Raw genomic sequence first — 17,352 nt, 5'->3', positions numbered from 1 at the left:
GAAGATAGTAGGTGAAACTCAAAACGGATGTTGCACTTCAAAGCAGGTTGCGCTAGCCGTTTGTGATGAGCCTGGCCACGAAGATCATGATGTCGAGAATTTCTTTGATTTTAGATCTTTCTGTGATTCCCAGTAGAAGTTTTTGAAAGATCACGATGTTTTCATCTGTTATGATATGACATCAGGTACGAACAAAGAAATCCCCGGCCATGTACAAGACCCTGACAGCAAAATCATGAAAATAAAATAAAAAATCATTGAATAAAAACCTGCATTCCTCTCTTTGAAACATATATTAGTCACAATTTTAACAATAAACATTAAACTTTTTATTTATTCTTTTGTTGAGCACCATTTATTTTTTGGATTTGATTGAAAATTATTTAAAAGAATGCAAATAAAATAAAATTGGAACCGTTTAATTGATAGCCATTTCGGTCGGAGCAACGATAGTGGGCGACCTTTTGCGAAACTAGCGTCCATTACGGCCATTATTCCAGTTTCACTGGTCCCGACGTGTATGGTTGCATAGCTTGCATATTTTCCGTTCCGATGGAAGTCTTGTTGAAGTCCTGTCCAATGGTAGCCATCTCCTGGTTCTCACGTTCCGGCCAACCAGATTCATTATCCTGCGCAAATCTACCATGATCCGGCTAGTGAACGATCTGCCCTTTTCCATTACTTGTTCCTACTACACGCCGGGATGAGCCGGACGCATGAACAGGGGACTTGGGGCTGGAATAAAACAAAATAACCGAACTGTGTTCGCCGGGGTAAGAACCGTATGGTTCTACACAACAACAGAAAATATTTAACAAGAATTTTTTGGCCATCGCAACCCCAGTTTACTAGGATTTGTTTGGCTGGTTTTAAAAATCATGCATGCCAAACGGCGGGATATAAAAGTCATTGTTTTTGTTTTTGACATTAGTTTACATGAAGAATACGATGAATTCGACGAAAAACAAATCTGCCAAAGAGGTTTTGTTCAAATATTACGCCCAGAGAATTCCGGGACTAACGTCAAGCATTTTTCATATAGGATTAAACCATTTTTTTTTGGATTTATAATAATTTTGTTCATTTATTTAAATTGGGACCTAAAATGAAGCTTAGATTGCTGATATTATTGTTCACAGCGATAAAGCTTATTTTTCTGAGTACAATGACCCTTTGTACGACCAAAAAGAGCTTAAAATGGATTTTAAAATCAATTTTGAAAAATTAACCCCGCGGTCCTTCTTGACAGAAAAGCTCCTACTTGACAGGTCGTTCCAAGGGGACCATAGCTGATCCATCGAAAAAATGTTGTCTTGTCAAAAAAAAATTTTGCATTAAAATGAAAAAAAGTGATCAGAAATGGTTTTTCATCGTGTTTTTTACCGTTGTACATAAAAATTGGCATAGGGCTTTAGTACCCAATTTAAAGAAAGGTTATATTATAACGCAGAACAGCACAATAGTTGTTTTTTGCGCCTCAGGTTGCCCGCACACTCACCGCGTATCCATTTTTAGTACACCACCAAGCGAACGTCACACGCACGCATTGACAGCTGCCCCTCCCGTTTGCGTACGCTTGTCATTTATGTTCCGCCCATGCGCGAGTCATATGACACTTTTCAGAGAAGAGGAAAAATCTCTCAGCAGCAGCAGCAGCAGCTAAATTCGCAGTTCGGTCGTCGCCCAGGAGGATCCCATTTTGGTGCAAAAAAACTAGGCTTCTTTCCTTTTTGTGGTCCCGAAATACCAACCAGCGCGCAGACATCATGCCCGGATACATGTTCAACATCGACGGCGGCTACCTGGAGGGCCTGTGCCGTGGCTTCAAGTGCGGAATCCTCAAGCAGGCCGACTATCTGAACCTGGTCCAGTGCGAAACGCTTGAAGGTAAATAAATCGATTTTTTTGGCTGTGGGACTGCGGGAGTGTCCCCACAATGGGGGGGCTAGTGAAAGGGTCGCAAAAGTGGTTCCAGATGTGATCTTATCGAGGTAAATTTGGATTATTTTCGATTTGGTTGATCATATGACCTTATCATATACGCAAGAGGGGAACAATCCACGAACAGTGATTCAGAGGCCGAGGGGTGAGACAATGGTGAAAACAAGTGTTTTGAACTGTGATAGATAACTTTTTAACAAATAGATATTGAAATTTCATTGGTGTCATAAATTTTATGTGTTTGAACTTTAATAACCTTGATCTGTGGGAAATTCTATCACATGTTGGGCTTTTTGGATGGTAGAGTATGATGGAAAGAGGGCAATGGAAATGGCAATGGCTTAAGCCATCCACATCACAACGCGCGAAGGAAGTTGAGAAGACGCTTCCGGATCCTGTTGTAAGAAGAACGATATATCTCGGATCTCTAAAAATACGTTAAGATCATCTTGCAGGGTTACCAAGACCGTCAGGTCCCTGATCTGAGGAAACACCTTTCGGACGACAACGGTCACGGGTACGCACACTTTACAAGTTGTACTTCGACTGCGGCACCGTCAAGATGCAAGACTTGCGGCGGACTTATACGTTGTATGGTTTTTGGGTAATCTGGCGGTTTTACTTCAAGAACCCTACGGACGCAGCGCAATGCCACCGTTGCTAGAAATTCGGTCACGGCTCACTGAACGTTACTTGAAGTGCAGTAGATTAGATCTTACGGAGGTGTGTGTACTGCCGTGCAAGGCGGACTTAGGCATCAATTGCGTCAACTGTGCAGGTAACCATACCAGCAACTACCGTGGATGTAGCGCCCGGAAAACTTACCTAAAGGAGCAGGAAAAGAGGAAGAAGAAATCAGTAGCGCCTCACCTTCCTCAGCGAAACACGAGAACATCCGTGCATGAAGCTGGGCAGTCAGGACAACTCAGCGTTCCCTCCTGGCTGTGGCCGATCGTTTGCCAGCGTGGAGGCTGTCGGTAATGACAATGTGGCCCAGCACGGAGCCACCGGGGAAGATGACGAAGCAGAGCCATTTCTGGCCCTCGGGGAGCTGATGATTAGGCACATCTACAAAGGATAAAAAAAAACTATGATCTAGTTTTATGCTTTCTCTATTTAATCACCGTTTATTAACAAATTTGTAAGTTTTTTGAAAACGTTTTCTTACTCTTGTTTATGTAAGGAAACAAACGTTTCACTGAGAAAGTACAAGATTGTAATGTCAAAGACTTTACTGAAAGGCATAGGACAATAAGGCTGGTACAAAATTTAGTTAAAGTTTTTGTCACGAACGGGGGAGGCCCTTCAAAGTTAGTCCGAAAAATCCGGGGGCAAAAACAATATTTTTTCAAAAACGTTACTTAATCCACCTTTAGGTGGTTGGCGCCTTCCTCAATGGGTGCTATCAAAAATGCAAAAATGCGTAAATAACACTTAAGTGCTTATAACTTTTGATAGGGTTGTCAGATCTTCAATGTTTTGGACGCGTTGGAAAGGTCTTTTGAATACCTATCCAACAATAGGTCGCATGAGAGTTCCGGACAACGTTTTCATCAACATATCTGAGATCCGGCCTCCAAAAAGCGTATAAATAACACTTAAGTGCTTATAACTTTTGATAGACTTGTCAGATCTTCAATGTCTTGGACGCGTTGGAAAGGTCTTTTAAATACCTTTCTAAAAATGTATAGCATGACGGGTTTTCTTACAAAAACCACCTTTTTTACAATCTTCCGGACTTTTGTTAAACTCGTTTTTTTAGCATAACTTTTGAAGTACTTAACTTAACTTTATAATTTTTAATAGCGACTTATGGGACCCCAAGACGGATCGAATGACACCAAAACGGACAAAATCGGTTCAGCCAATGTCGAGATAATCGAGTGACAATTTTTTGATCAACATCCCACCACACACACAGACATTTGCTCAGAATTTGATTCTGAGTCGATAGGTATACATGAAGGTGGGTCTAGGAGGTCTAATTGAGAAGTTCATTTTTCGAGTGATTTTATAGCCTTTCCTCAGTAACGTGAGGAAGGCAAAACTTCAAAATTTGAATGGAAATTTAAGTGCAATCACCTGAAATCAATTTCCCCTGCGTTTAGAATAATTTTTATTATGTTTGGGTAGATTTAAAAAAAAAGTTCATTTTTCGAGTGATTTTATACCCTTTCCTCAGTAAGGTGAGGACGGCAAAAATGATTTTTTGAAAAATTTTCGATGTTTAGTATCGCAAAAAGTTTTTTTCGATAATATTTTTGTACTCGTCAAATTTTACATTTTTTGAAAACTAATGATTGCAAAACAACTGAACTAGTGTAAAATGCATTTTAATCCTTTCTGGCCTGATAGGTCATATATGACCCAAACATCAAAATTTCCAAAACTATAATTTTCGTATGGCCATAAGAATCATTTTCCCATCATTAACTTAAAAATTTTTTTTTTTGAAAATTCAGGCCTGAAAGGGTTAAAACACCTTTTCCCCTCTCGACCCCGGCCAGAGGCGAGGGACAAAAACAAAAAATCTCTTTTGTTAATGGTTCAAAAGTGTCAAATCTAGTTGAAAAAGGACAGAGTAGTTTTGCGTGTTGGATAACAGAAAGTAATGGAGTTCCGGCACTCTCCAGGATCCCTTCAAAAGATTGGCTGCGCTAGGGTCTGATTAGATTAGATAAGAAAATTCTTAGATTTTGAATTTTTAAGTTTATAAATTTTAAATATTTAGATTTGTATATTTTTAAATCTTAAGATCTTTAATTTTTTTAACTCATAAATTTTTAAAATTCCTCAATTCTTAGTTTTTTATTCTAGATTTTTTTTTTAATTTTGGAAAATAATCAGTTTTTGAAAGTCAGAATTTCGGGGTTTTCGTAACTTTGTATTTTCGAGTTTCTATATTTCAGATTTTTAAATTTAAAATATGTAAATTTTTAAATCTTCAGATTTTTTAAATTCTTAAATTTTTTAAAAATTCCTGAATTCTTAATTTTTTATTCTGGAATTTTAATCTTTGAATGTTATAATTTCGAGGTTTTCTTAAATTGTGAATTTCTTGTTTCAAATTTTAAAAACATTCGAAATTTCAACTTGTATTTTCTGAAATTTTTCTGGCTTTGAATTTTCACATTTTTGGGCTATTGAATTTATAAATACTTTGATGTTAAGATTATTATTCAATTCTGCATATTTTTAACTTTGAATTTCCAAATTTCAGATATTAAAAATGGTTGAAATTTTTTTTCTTATTTTTTAAAGTTTTCGTTATTTGAAATTTCTGAAGTTTTTGTTTTTCCATATTTTCGAATTTTTATTTTTGAATTATTTGTATTGTTGAATTTTCAAAAAAATCAGATTATTATTGAATTTTCAGTATGCAAATAGACATGTGTATGATTATTGTCAAGTTTATTTTCACTTCTATTTAACTACTATTCAATTACCTTTAAGGCTCATAAATTGATGAAATCAATTATGCTCATGCAATTTATGCACGTAATTTTACTGTTACTGGTTAAATCAATCATTCTAATGTTGATTTGTGGCTTGTAACAGCACAACGATTTAACCTGTTTGGTGACCGTACTTTTTGGAGCTGAACTGTACGTCAAAAAAATCGCCACGTGCTTCGGAATTTCAACCAATCAGAAGGTGGGTCAAAAATAGGTACATTGAAGTTCAGATGCTTTTGGCAATTTGTTGAATAAAATACTGTTTACAGAAGAATTGAAAAAAAACTCAATAGCCATTTTTTTTTTAAACGTTCTAAACACACACTTTGTTTATTTCAGACCTGAAGCTGCACCTGCAGGGTACCGACTACGGTCAGTTCCTGGCCAACGAGCCGTCCCCGCTGGCCGTGTCGGTGATTGACGACAAGCTGCGCGAAAAGCTGGTGATCGAGTTCCAGCACATGCGCAACCACGCCGTCGAGCCGCTGTCGACCTTTTTGGACTTTATCACGTACAGCTACATGATCGACAACATCATTCTGCTGATCACGGGCACGCTGCACCAGCGCCCCATCTCGGAGCTGATCCCCAAGTGTCATCCGCTGGGCAGCTTCGAGCAGATGGAGGCCATCCACGTGGCGGCCACTCCGGCCGAGCTGTACAACGCCGTGCTGGTGGACACACCGCTGGCGCCGTTCTTCGTCGACTGCATCTCCGAGCAGGATCTGGACGAGATGAACATCGAGATCATCCGTAACACGCTGTACAAGGCGTACCTGGAGGCGTTCTACGAGTTCTGCAAGGGCATCGGCGGAACCACGGCGGACGCCATGTGCGAGATTCTGGCGTTCGAAGCCGATCGTCGCGCCATCATCATCACGATCAACTCGTTCGGCACCGAGCTGTCCAAGGACGATCGGGCCAAGCTGTACCCGCGCTGTGGCCGCATGAACCCGGACGGTTTGGCGGCGCTGGCCCGTGCCGACGACTACGAGCAGGTCAAGGCCGTCGCGGAGTACTACGCCGAGTACGCGGCGCTGTTCGACGGCTCCGGAAACAACCCCGGCGACAAGACGCTCGAGGACAAGTTCTACGAGCACGAGGTCAAGCTAAACGTGTACGCGTTCATGCAGCAGTTCCACTTTGGCGTGTTCTACTCGTACTTGAAGCTGAAGGAGCAGGAGTGCCGCAACATCGTCTGGATTGCGGAGTGCGTCGCCCAGAAGCACCGGGCCAAGATCGACAACTACATCCCGATCTTCTAAGCAGCGTGGCGAGGAAGTGGGGGAAAAAGTGCGTAAGAAATAGAGAGAAGCAAAAAAAAACAACATTCCCGCATCTATTTGTTGTGCACAACCGCCGAAAAAAAAAGAAAAACTAAAGTTTATGTCTGCTTAAAAGTATTTCACGTCACAAATGTTCTTACTCTGGAATGATTACGGAAGAAAAAAAGGCGTCAATCTTGACGGCCGGCGATCATGTATAATAATAAGTAAAATCATTTCATCTGCAAAATTCGTTTCAACACCACCATTAACGAATGCCGTTTCTGTTATTTGTTTATTTTATTGACTTTAAATTTTTCGGAAAACTTTTTCTGGATTTTCGTTTTGCTTGAAACCGTTCTGTAAAGTAAATTGCGTCGATAGCAAAGGTGAATGTGTTAAGTTCAACATATTATATATAAATATATACAACAAAACCTAAATACTGTATGTAAAATGATACAAAATAAATTGTAGATACCCATCCTTGAGTTTACTTTCTTCTGTCTACATCCGAAAGCCGTTTAATTAGTTGTGTTTTTTTTTATTAATCGCCGTAACCAAAAAATGGCCACAGAAAAAGTCATGGAAGCGGTCAAGGAAAGGGTTACAACAGGATTTTTTAAGAGCAATTCTATGCCAAATATAGGGAATCGGTTGTACCCGACCCTCTCCTAATTCAATGAAACTTTGTAGACATATTATTTATCCTAGGGTTCTACCTCTCCTACTAACATTCAGTCCAAAACCTCCCTACAAACATCTATACCACTAAGGTGACGCAGGGATCCTTGCGCACTTTAGATAGGTGTTTACTAACATTCTTTCCGTTCCCCATAGGATAGCTTGGACCCGGCGAGGACCCCCTTATGCCCTGGGTAGTATTACTTACTTACTTTACTTTATCAGCAACAGGTCTATCGACCCAACGCTGAACTAATCGAAGATTTCCAGGATGCTCGATCTTGGGCCGCTCGTCTCCAGTCGCCCACAATGTTGGCCACTCTTGCATCTTCGTCGACTGCACACAGCCAACGCGTACGAGGCCTTCCACGAAGCCGACGACCCCGTCCAGGTTCGCTGCTAAATATCGTTTTAGCCGCCCGCTCGTCCGACATTCTGGCTACATGCCCAGGCCACTTCAGCCTGTCGTGCTTGATGACTTTTACGATATCAGCATGTTTGTAGTCTTGGTACAGCTCGAAGTTCATGCGCCTGCGCCACCGGTCTCCTACTTGCTTGCCGCCGAAGATAGAACGCAGGATTCTCCGCTCGAAAAACCAAGTGCTCTCTGGTCAGCCTCCTTTAGCGTCTACGACTCGTGACCGTAAAGAGCTACAGGGAGTATCAAGGTCCTGTACAGCGTGATTTTCGTATGCGTCCTTAGGCTGCGGGACCTTAGCTGGCTACGAAGACCGTAGAAGGCCCTCACACATCGTTGTCGCACGTCACGAGTGTACCAAGATATACAAATTCATCCACCACCTCATATCTTTCTCCATCTATTTCCACCTCCGAAACAACATCACCTGCACTGCCACGCGCTCTGCCAGCAACCAGATACTTGGTCTTGGCAGTGTTGATGGTCAGTCCGATCTTCGCAGCTTCCCGCTTGAAAGGGACGAACGCCTCCTCTATTGAACGACGGTCGATACCAATGATGTCGATGTCGTCTGCGTATCCAAGCAGCATGTGCGATTTAGTGATGAGTGTTCCGTTTCTATGCACGCCTGCCCTTCGAGCAGCACCTTTCAACGCTATGATCGAGAGAGCATCGCCCTGCTTCAATCCATCCAACGTAGCGAAAGCTTCAGATGTCTCGTTAGCTATTCGCACGCTTGATTTTGCTCCGTCGAGCGTTGCACGAATCAGTCTTATAAGCTTCGCCGGAAAGCCGTGTTCTACCATAATCTTCCAAAGTTCGTTTCTTTTGACCGAATCGTACGCCGCCTTGAAGTCGATGAACAAATGGTGTGTTTGCAGGTTGTACTCCCGGAACTTGTCGAGGATTTGTCGCAGAGTGAACATCTGCTCCGTCGTTGACCGACCCGCCCGAAAACCGCACTGGTATTCGCCGACAAAGGTCTCGGTCATCGGTCTCAGCTTGCTCCACAGGATGCGGGAGAGTACTTTGAACGCTGCGTTGAGGATTGTGATGCCTCGATAGTTGGCAGCCCAGGTAACCATCTTCCAAAAAATCTTAAAATAATAAAGAAAAAAAAAACACAATGTCATATAAGACTCCGACGCGGTCGACCCCTCATCGCCCATTGTGTTCTAAAAAACAAACATCACGCGTTGAAACGCTTTTGTGACGTTAATTTTAGTACTAGCAGCAGCGTTTGACAGCTCGAATGACGTGAGCTCTCAAAATTTGCTGTCTGGCTGGTTTGGCTGTGTGTGCGCTGGTTGGCCCACTGTGCAATTTTAACAAGGAAAAAACGGGTCTTCGCAGATTATTTAGGTGGCAGCAGGAGAATTGGTACGGCCACTCTCGAAAATCGAAGGTGGAAAAATGTATTAATCCGCGCCCGTGTGTGATATTTCTCGGTTCGTCGCGAGTTTGCCGTGGCCAGAGTTTGTGAATCCGGAAGCCTTGTGCGTGTGGAATTCGGGGGTGCGTTCCAGCGCCGTGGCCGTCGTCTTTTTCTCCCCACTTTTCTGGGGCCGTGCTGCACAGTGAAAACGCGAAGAAAATCGTCGTCGTCGTCGTCGTGACCCGCAACACTCTTCTTTCCCCTCTTTCTTTTTCTCGTGTGCATCATCATCATCATCATCAGCAGCAGCAGCTCCATCTCTCACTCCAAGTGGAGAGTCTCCCCCCGCGCGTTCCGTTTCCACCCGCTGCGGGGTCTTTCCCTGCTCTTCCCCACCCCACGCCTCTCTTTCATCACCCAACTGCCGGAGTCGTCATCACATCACGGCAGTGTGTTACTCACCGAAGGAGGAAAAAAAAAAAGTAGAAACGAGTGAAAAAAATCTGCCCGTGGCAACTCCTCCGGTGGCCGCGAAACGTCGCGCGGCGTGAAAGGGGTTCCGGACACAGTCTCGTGCGAGTTCCGAACCGTCGCGTGAATCTGCCGGAGATTGAAAACAAACCAGCTGATTTGGCAGGAGGAGATCACTTGGAAGGGGTGCAGGAGCAGGTCGGCAGGAAGCTGCTGCCGCTGGTGTCCACGGCTGGAACCATGGAAATTCTGTCGCAATCGCTCACGAACGGACTGACCACGACGACGCCCCGCAAGAAGGATATCGATCCGAAGGAGAATCTCTGGTAAGTGGCAGCATCCACGCACACCTGTTTTGGGGATGTAATCTGCAGATTGTCGGTGGACTGGGTTTGGGAAGTGCATTCGGTAGACGAATGCACTCAACTGATGATAAAAATTAACAAACTGCACAAAGTTTATAATTTAAACGCTGATATAAAAACATGTCTGTTGGACATATCATCACAAATAACATTGAACAAACTCTCTAAAACCCATTTTTTTTAATTAAACAGAAAGTTTGTATTGCTTTACTAGCACAGGTGGTAATGAAAAAGTACTCTAGAATAAATCTCAGGTTAGTTTTCAAATGGACGTAAGAGCCACCATGACCATTTACACTAAATAACATTTTCTTCTTATTTTAAACAAAGCAAAATATTATTCATTCTGAGTTATTGGAATTTGAAGAATATCAAGAAGAACAACTTCAAGAATTCTTGAAATGGGTTTCAGCAAAAAAAAAATGATAATATTGGAAGATCGACAAAGACGGCTTGATCTGCCAATAGCTCTGACGGCATTTTTAACTTCGAAATGGAAAAAAAAAACTTTCTTTTATCAAAAGGATCTGAAAACACTTTTTCTCCACATTCTCATAGGAAAGCCAATACTAAAAGGGCCCCAGAATCGCGTGTACGCTGTGATTTTTTATTACTTGTTTATTTTTATGATTGTTTGCTTGAGTGGCACGTCAATTTTCGACGTATGGCTTTTCAACTGCGTAGGGTATTTATCTGGAATTTCGTTAAGATTTTAATTTTTTTAATGAAACTTTTTCTATACAAAGGCTATCAACTCTTGCTCAAAAATCCGTACTCCGTACTTAGCCAATATGACTTCTTGGTATAACAAAAACTGTTGAAGATTTATTTAGTTATCTTGTTTTGAAGACTTTTAATGAACCTTGCTCCGTAAAACGAAATCGAAACGAACTAAAAAAATGAATCTGATATCAAATGAAATTATGCCTTGAATGCTTTAAAAACATTAAAAATTGTTCCTGTCCCTTCAATGATCCCGAGAACATTAAATTTTGTTGATTCAGATTGTCAAAAGTTTGTGATCAGCTAGAAACGCTAGAAACTCATCTTATCCCACTGGACTTAAAAAAAACTTCGCTGCTTTGTTAATCCTTCCATGCTTGTTTTTGTTGGAGTAATTAGTTTAAAAGAAATTTGAAAATAACAGTTTTTTTCATAAACTAAATTTATTAATTACATATAAATCCATATAATACGAAAAAAACGTACGGTAAGAATAAAATTCCTACAATTGGTAGCCTTAAGAAGCTATTAGACTATGGCAAACCAACAAACTCGCACTTTTTTGTGTTTGACAGTTTGCCAAACTCGCAAACAAAGCCAAATGTATGCAGGCAAACAAACAAAGCATGCAATCTGCCAAACTGTCAAAAAGTTTGTTTATTTGTCGTCGTCTAATAACCCTCTACAACCCCACCCCGCCTCTAGACGAGTTTCGATCTAAAAATTTGCCAAAAATCATTTTTTCAACTTTTTTTTGATCTTTGAAAAACATTGGAAAGAAATACTCTAAAAATTATAGAAATTTTAGGGGTGGAAGTTTCATTTGACTTTGGCAATGTATTGAAAAATATATTTTTTAGGGGTCAACTTTGGCTGTGTTTTTAACTAACAATTCCTATATTTTAAGAAAAAAGAAGTATGCTGTAATTTTGGTAGTGTCCCAGTAGGGTCTATTTTCTGGCACAGCACTTTAAAAAAAAACTCCTGAAAGTTTGGGAAGCGATTCAATTTTCCATATAAATTTGTATGGAGAAAATCATTTTTATTTATTGAGATATTTATCAAATCCACGTTTCATGCTATATCAAAACTTGCTCCTCAAAGAAGATATAGCGTCCTCAAAACTCGTCTAAAACGTGATTATCGAGTAAAAAACACGTTTTAGACGATTTTTGTACACGCTGTATCTTTTTTATGGGCAAGCTAGCACCATACTCTCTTCGGGAATGTTGTAGAGGACATTCCATAGCATCCGAATATGAGTCCGGTCTTGATTTAGTATGAAACGTGGATTTAATAAATATCAAAATCCAAAAAAATGGTTTTCTCCATACAAATTTATATGGAAAATTGAATCGCTTTGCGCAAAGTGAGGACTATACTAATCGATCCCAAACTTATATGAGTTGTTTAGGACCCCAAAAGGAACTGCAAAAGTGTTGTGCTCACTAAATTTGGACAAATTTATTTTTTTCCATACAACCATACTGCCCATAATTGAAAATTCGGCTATTATGCCAAATCAAGTATTCCGAGAAAAACGCGTTTTAGTGTTTGTCACAAAATCTCCGTCAAGGCAATTTCCCATAAGAGTGGCATATTAGCCGTTTGGTTTTACGCATCGGCAGCCAAGTCTAAACACTATTTTAGTGAAATTCAAGTTCCAGAAGATGCGTTGGAACATCCTCTACCACCTGGTGCTAATATCTCGCTTTTGCCAAAAGTGGATATTAGCCGTTTTTTTCAATGGTGGGCAGCATATTACACCTAGTGTCCCAGACTATGCCTCTACGCATTTTTACAATTTAAATAATAATGGTGCCATTCTATAGCGGAAAATGTGAAAAAAACAAGCAAAACATTTAAAAGTGACTGCAAAAACATGAACAAATTAGAAAGGCAAAATGTAATGATAACGTAGAATAGGCCAAAAATATTACCAAAAAAAAACATGATCTAAACAAGATAAATGCAAATTAAAATACTAAATATAAAATATAAAACAAAAAAAGTAAAGATTTTCATAGAACAAAAGTTGCTTAAAATGTCCTCCTAAACACGAGAGATAATTCCTTAAGTCTATACATTCTCTACGTCTTTTCATTGTTTTTATCTGAATATGCATATGAAGGACGTATTAGCAGGCCAAGGATTGATACCTGAGAGCATGCAATGGCACTGACCTTGTTGCGTGCTCTTCGGTTGACGTCCACGTAAGGAACATCCTGGAAGGAGCGTAACTAACTACATCCGTAGTTCTGTTAGATCATCCGAATTATCTTGATCAGAACAGTATAGCTCTGGTTCCTTGCGAGTGTCCTATTTTCTTACCTCCACGTTGGCTTGGTTTTCATGATGACCTAGCTGGTGGCCTGTGGAAACGGATCGTAAACCTTTGACCACCGCGGGTCAGAGTCGAGACGGCTAAAAGAAAGGGGCGCGACAATGTGGGAAAGGGAAGTAATTTGTGATTGTAGACGGTATTGTTTTGATTCGCAGTATGTTGAGTCAACTGCTGTGGATGTACCTGAAACATCGCACAACGGGGTTTCTCTTCTCTTCATTCTCAGCTACCACCTATCTCCTATTTTTATTTTGCTCTTCTGATTCGTCATTCTTCACTGATTCTTCTATTTAATATCCAACATTTGATTTTAATTTCACTAACTTTTGATTCTCTTATCTCTTAAAGCTTTTCCACTCTTTTCTATCAATTGATTCTGCTGTAACAAACTTTGCTTTGTTGTTTTTTTTCCTTAAAAATATACTTTTCCTTAATGTACTAGTAATATCAAGTCTATTTATAATTTTCCTAATCTTTTTTGATTTTATTGCGAATTTATTTATTTGAATAATTCTTTATCTGTCCTATAAATTATTATTACTATAATCTAAGCTTGTTTTGTATCTCTATTTATTAACTATTGTCTAATTTTACATCTAATACATCTAGCTTCTCATTTTTATTCTTCAAAATACGCTCATCATTCTCTTACTATTGATACCTGATTTTTTATAAAATGAATTCTCTTTTACTGTCTATTGTTTTGAATCTTCACCCTTTTTTCAAACAAGTGAGGTTTGAGCCCTTACTCAATTTATGGAATGGTTAAAGGATTAACACAAATATTACTATTGTATTTTTGGTAAACTTTTATAACATGCTTAGGACCAAAAATTGTAACAAAACACCGCGACAGAAGAAATAGCAACAGATAAACACTACTCTACAATAGGGAAGATTTCAGGAGAAAACAATACACAGTAAAAAACAATTAGTTTTTGAATGCAAACTAAAAATAAAACAGTTTTTGCTTTAATGAAAGTTGTTAGGCACACTTTAAATGGTTAGGCGCTTATACTTACATCAAACCCTACGTAATGTACCACCCCCGGCCGAGTTAAAATGCGTAACTGGAAAAGAAGGTGTGCATGCCTGGCACGAACACTCAAAGCGTGTTCTAGCGTGTTGCTCATACTGACTCAGAGCAAGGGTGAGATGTAGGTGTAAGGGCAGTGCGTGTTCGTCGAGAACCTAGTGCATAAGATCGGTCAAGGCCCGTTCTTACACTGAAAATTGCGAATTGCGAATTGCGATTTGCGAATATGCATATGAAGGACGTATTAGACTATCGAAAACACACAAACTTTTTGACAGTTGGGCAGTTTGCTTGCATTTGTTTGCAGAAACGTCAGCCTGCATACATTTGGTTTTGTTTGCGAGTTTGCCGCAAACTGTCAAACACAAAAAAGTGCGAGTTTGTTTGTTCGTTTGCCATAGTCTAATACCTCCTTAATTTGAAAACGTTGCCAATTATCAATAAAATATGAAGACTCATATGTTATCGGGGAATGGTAGGCTAATGGAAAGGGGGCAGCTTAATTTTTACTCTTACGATTTTTTAGTACACTCTTACCAAAAATCCATATTTCTCAAGTATGAATTACAAACTCTAAAATCTCTGCATTTTCAGATTTCTTTGATTGTCTCATTCAAAACTCACAAACAACTATTTTCATGAAAAGTAAGGCCATCGGTCTAATAACAATGTTTTGTCTTGTTTGTGAACAGTCAAAACGTTTATAAACTTTTGTTTTGATAAATATAAGCTTCTTTCCGTAATTTAGAAAAAAGTGCTCCTAAGACGCATTGTTCTAAGTTTCTCATACGCCTAGGTGGTGCTCTGGTGCACCAAATAAAAACGGTTGACAAACACTCAAAACCGGTCCAAACTCACAATGTTATTCACAGGGGTTCTTGTCCAAGGTTCAAATGATAACAAAACATTTTTTTTTTTCATAAAATGTTGTGTTTGGTAATTTTTACGGGCTTTCGAAAACAGGTCTTATTTATTTCCCTAAAATTGGCCCATTTTTGTTTACATTTCTTACTGTAACTTTTTTTTTCTTAACTTATTTTTATTAGGTCCTTTTAGGTGCTGTGACCAGGTTGGGACCGAGGATCAGTAAAACAGTATATAATAACAAAAAAAAAAAATAACTCCTTAAATTCCATACTTGGAGATCACGTAACTGATGAGAGTTACTTGGTCCAAGCGGGTCTTACAGGTCTTGAACCTGCCGATGTACTCGGAGAAAATCCCCCACAGCTCAGCCGAACTGTAGAGTACCTCCCCGGCTTCCTTCTCCGTGGCTTCACCGTCTCGGGGCCACCTTGGCTGCTTCCTGCGGGTCGAGGGCAATCCTTCAATTTTCCGTCCGGAACTGATTACTGTAACTTTGATTGTGCTTAACCAAATTGATGAAATTTGGGGAGATCTTAGTATACATTCTACATGAACACCTAAAACTTGAAACACCATGAATGGAAGTTGTGTCAGTTCTGAGATATTTGAGTTTAAAGTTTTGGTGCTCTGTAGTAACCATGGGCGGGAGAGGGTTAAATATTAAATACATGATATGCTATCGATTATAAACAACTAGCACTATATATTGATTTTTGATGAAGCGAGTTGAATTTTTTGGCCCTATCTCCCCTACATTTATCAATAAAATTTCAACCGCAGCTGAATTTGTGCCATCAATTGCGAGAAATAAGCTTTCAAATTAATTGGATTACCTCTAATATCTATTATTTATCATCGCCATTTTTGACAGCCTTTTCCATAATTTCATTTGGCAAAATAAAACCTATTTGGCATAAGACGTATGAAATGTCATTTTTCCATAACTCCTGACTAGGTTTTAACAAAGGTTTTATCAAGGCTTTGAGGATGTTGTTAGGATTCAGTTGTAAAGCCTTGAACTCCTATGTAGGTTTTATAAATAGGCCGTAACAACCTTTTGCGGAGGTCCTTTTGGGGTTTAGGTGGGGTTTATCAAGGTTCTGGGGAGTTTGTTACGACTAAGGGGTTTTAATGTTGGTTTTGGCTGATAGGTTTTATAGCGGTTGTGACAGCTTTGATAAAGCCTAAAATGTTACTTGGGTAGATAATTTTTAATCATTCTGATACTTGACATTGATCCACAAAAACATAAACAAAGAGCCAGACGTCCCCCTGCAGTACAACAACATTGACCATCAACCAGACAGAGAGGGGAGAATGAATTGAGAGCACCACCACTGAACACGACGATACAAGATATGATTCATCAACATACGATGCATACGAGGGGAAACCACTGTAAGCGAAATGCATTGATTTTGTCCTCACTCTGCGTCGCATACACATTCGTTTATCAGCTATACTGTGTGTGCGATACCCCAAAATGGATATCAGTTTTGCAGTGGTATGGCAGCAGTGGTTCAATGTGTGTCGCTTATTTCGATTAATCGACTGGCTCTGCTGAAACAATCGAACATTGGAGAAGGTGACCCACCCACGAAAATAAGAGAACAGCAACAAGAAAGTTGACTGTTGCATAGCGCGCACACCTCTATAATAGAGCAACTCACCTTTGGAGTGAGAAATGCGACGACGCCGAAGAATTGAGCGAATGACGCGATCGCAATTGCAGTGATCAACCATACACCGATAGCGCTAGCGTACACCAGAGATGGACGTCGGCGGGAAAGAACATTAATTATGCAAAAGTCACAGAAGGTAGTTCTTGCTTTCTGAAAAGTGGGCTGGGACGAAGGTGTGGTGATCGGTGTGAAAAAAAATGCGCTATTTGAAGTTAATGGGGGCAGGGGGGCAGAATGGCCCGCCTTAGTAAAATGCTCCAAAAACCTTAGAAAAACATACAAATTTATGAATTCAGTGTAGCAGGCTTATGCTTTGGGATGTTCCCTTCAATGTGGTATACTTGGTTGATGAAATTTTTTAGTTTAAAACTATCTTTGAGCCACTTAAAAAAAAGTTTTTTTCGGCTACTTTTCCTGGTTGCGGGGTAGGATGGGCCACTAGGGTGTAATATCAAAATCGATTTTCCAGCACAGCACTTTTTCAGAACCTTTTGGGGTCCTAAACAACTCCCCAAAGTTTGGGACCGATTGGTTTAGTCCTCACATTGCGCAAAGCGATTTAATTTTCCATATAAATTTGTATGGGGAAAACCATTTTTTTTAATTATGATATTTATCAAATCCACGTTTCATGCTATATCGAAACCGGACTCATATTCGGATGCTCTGAAATGTCCTCTACAACTTTCCCCAAGAGAGTATGGTGCTAGCTTGCCCCTAAAAAAA

The 17,352-nt window shown here is 39.9% G+C and overlaps 2 protein-coding genes across 2 annotated transcripts in view; both read left to right on the top strand.

Annotated features, from left to right (window-relative positions):
• Window positions 1–1,606: 1,606 nt before the first annotated feature.
• On the top strand, window positions 1,607–7,152 carry LOC6042729 (V-type proton ATPase subunit d 1). Its single transcript, XM_001870709.2, has 2 exons — window positions 1,607–1,887; window positions 5,736–7,152. Exons 1-2 carry the CDS (start codon window positions 1,767–1,769, stop codon window positions 6,659–6,661), a joined length of 1,047 nt encoding a protein of 348 aa, XP_001870744.1. The 5' UTR covers window positions 1,607–1,766; the 3' UTR covers window positions 6,662–7,152.
• Window positions 7,153–9,028: 1,876 nt separating this feature from the next.
• Window positions 9,029–17,352, top strand: part of LOC6042727 (cytoplasmic dynein 1 light intermediate chain 2) — a 33,246-nt gene continuing 24,922 nt past the window's right edge. The window contains 1 exon segment of the mRNA XM_038260335.1: window positions 9,029–9,935. Within this exon segment, the coding sequence (XP_038116263.1) occupies window positions 9,850–9,935 (86 nt within the window). The 5' untranslated portion in view covers window positions 9,029–9,849.

Source organism: Culex quinquefasciatus, chromosome 1 (genome assembly GCF_015732765.1).
Source record: "Culex quinquefasciatus strain JHB chromosome 1, VPISU_Cqui_1.0_pri_paternal, whole genome shotgun sequence".
NCBI lineage: Eukaryota > Metazoa > Arthropoda > Insecta > Diptera > Culicidae > Culex > Culex quinquefasciatus.
Note: the sequence above shows the minus strand (reverse complement) of the source record. Positions and strands in the feature narration are given on the sequence as shown.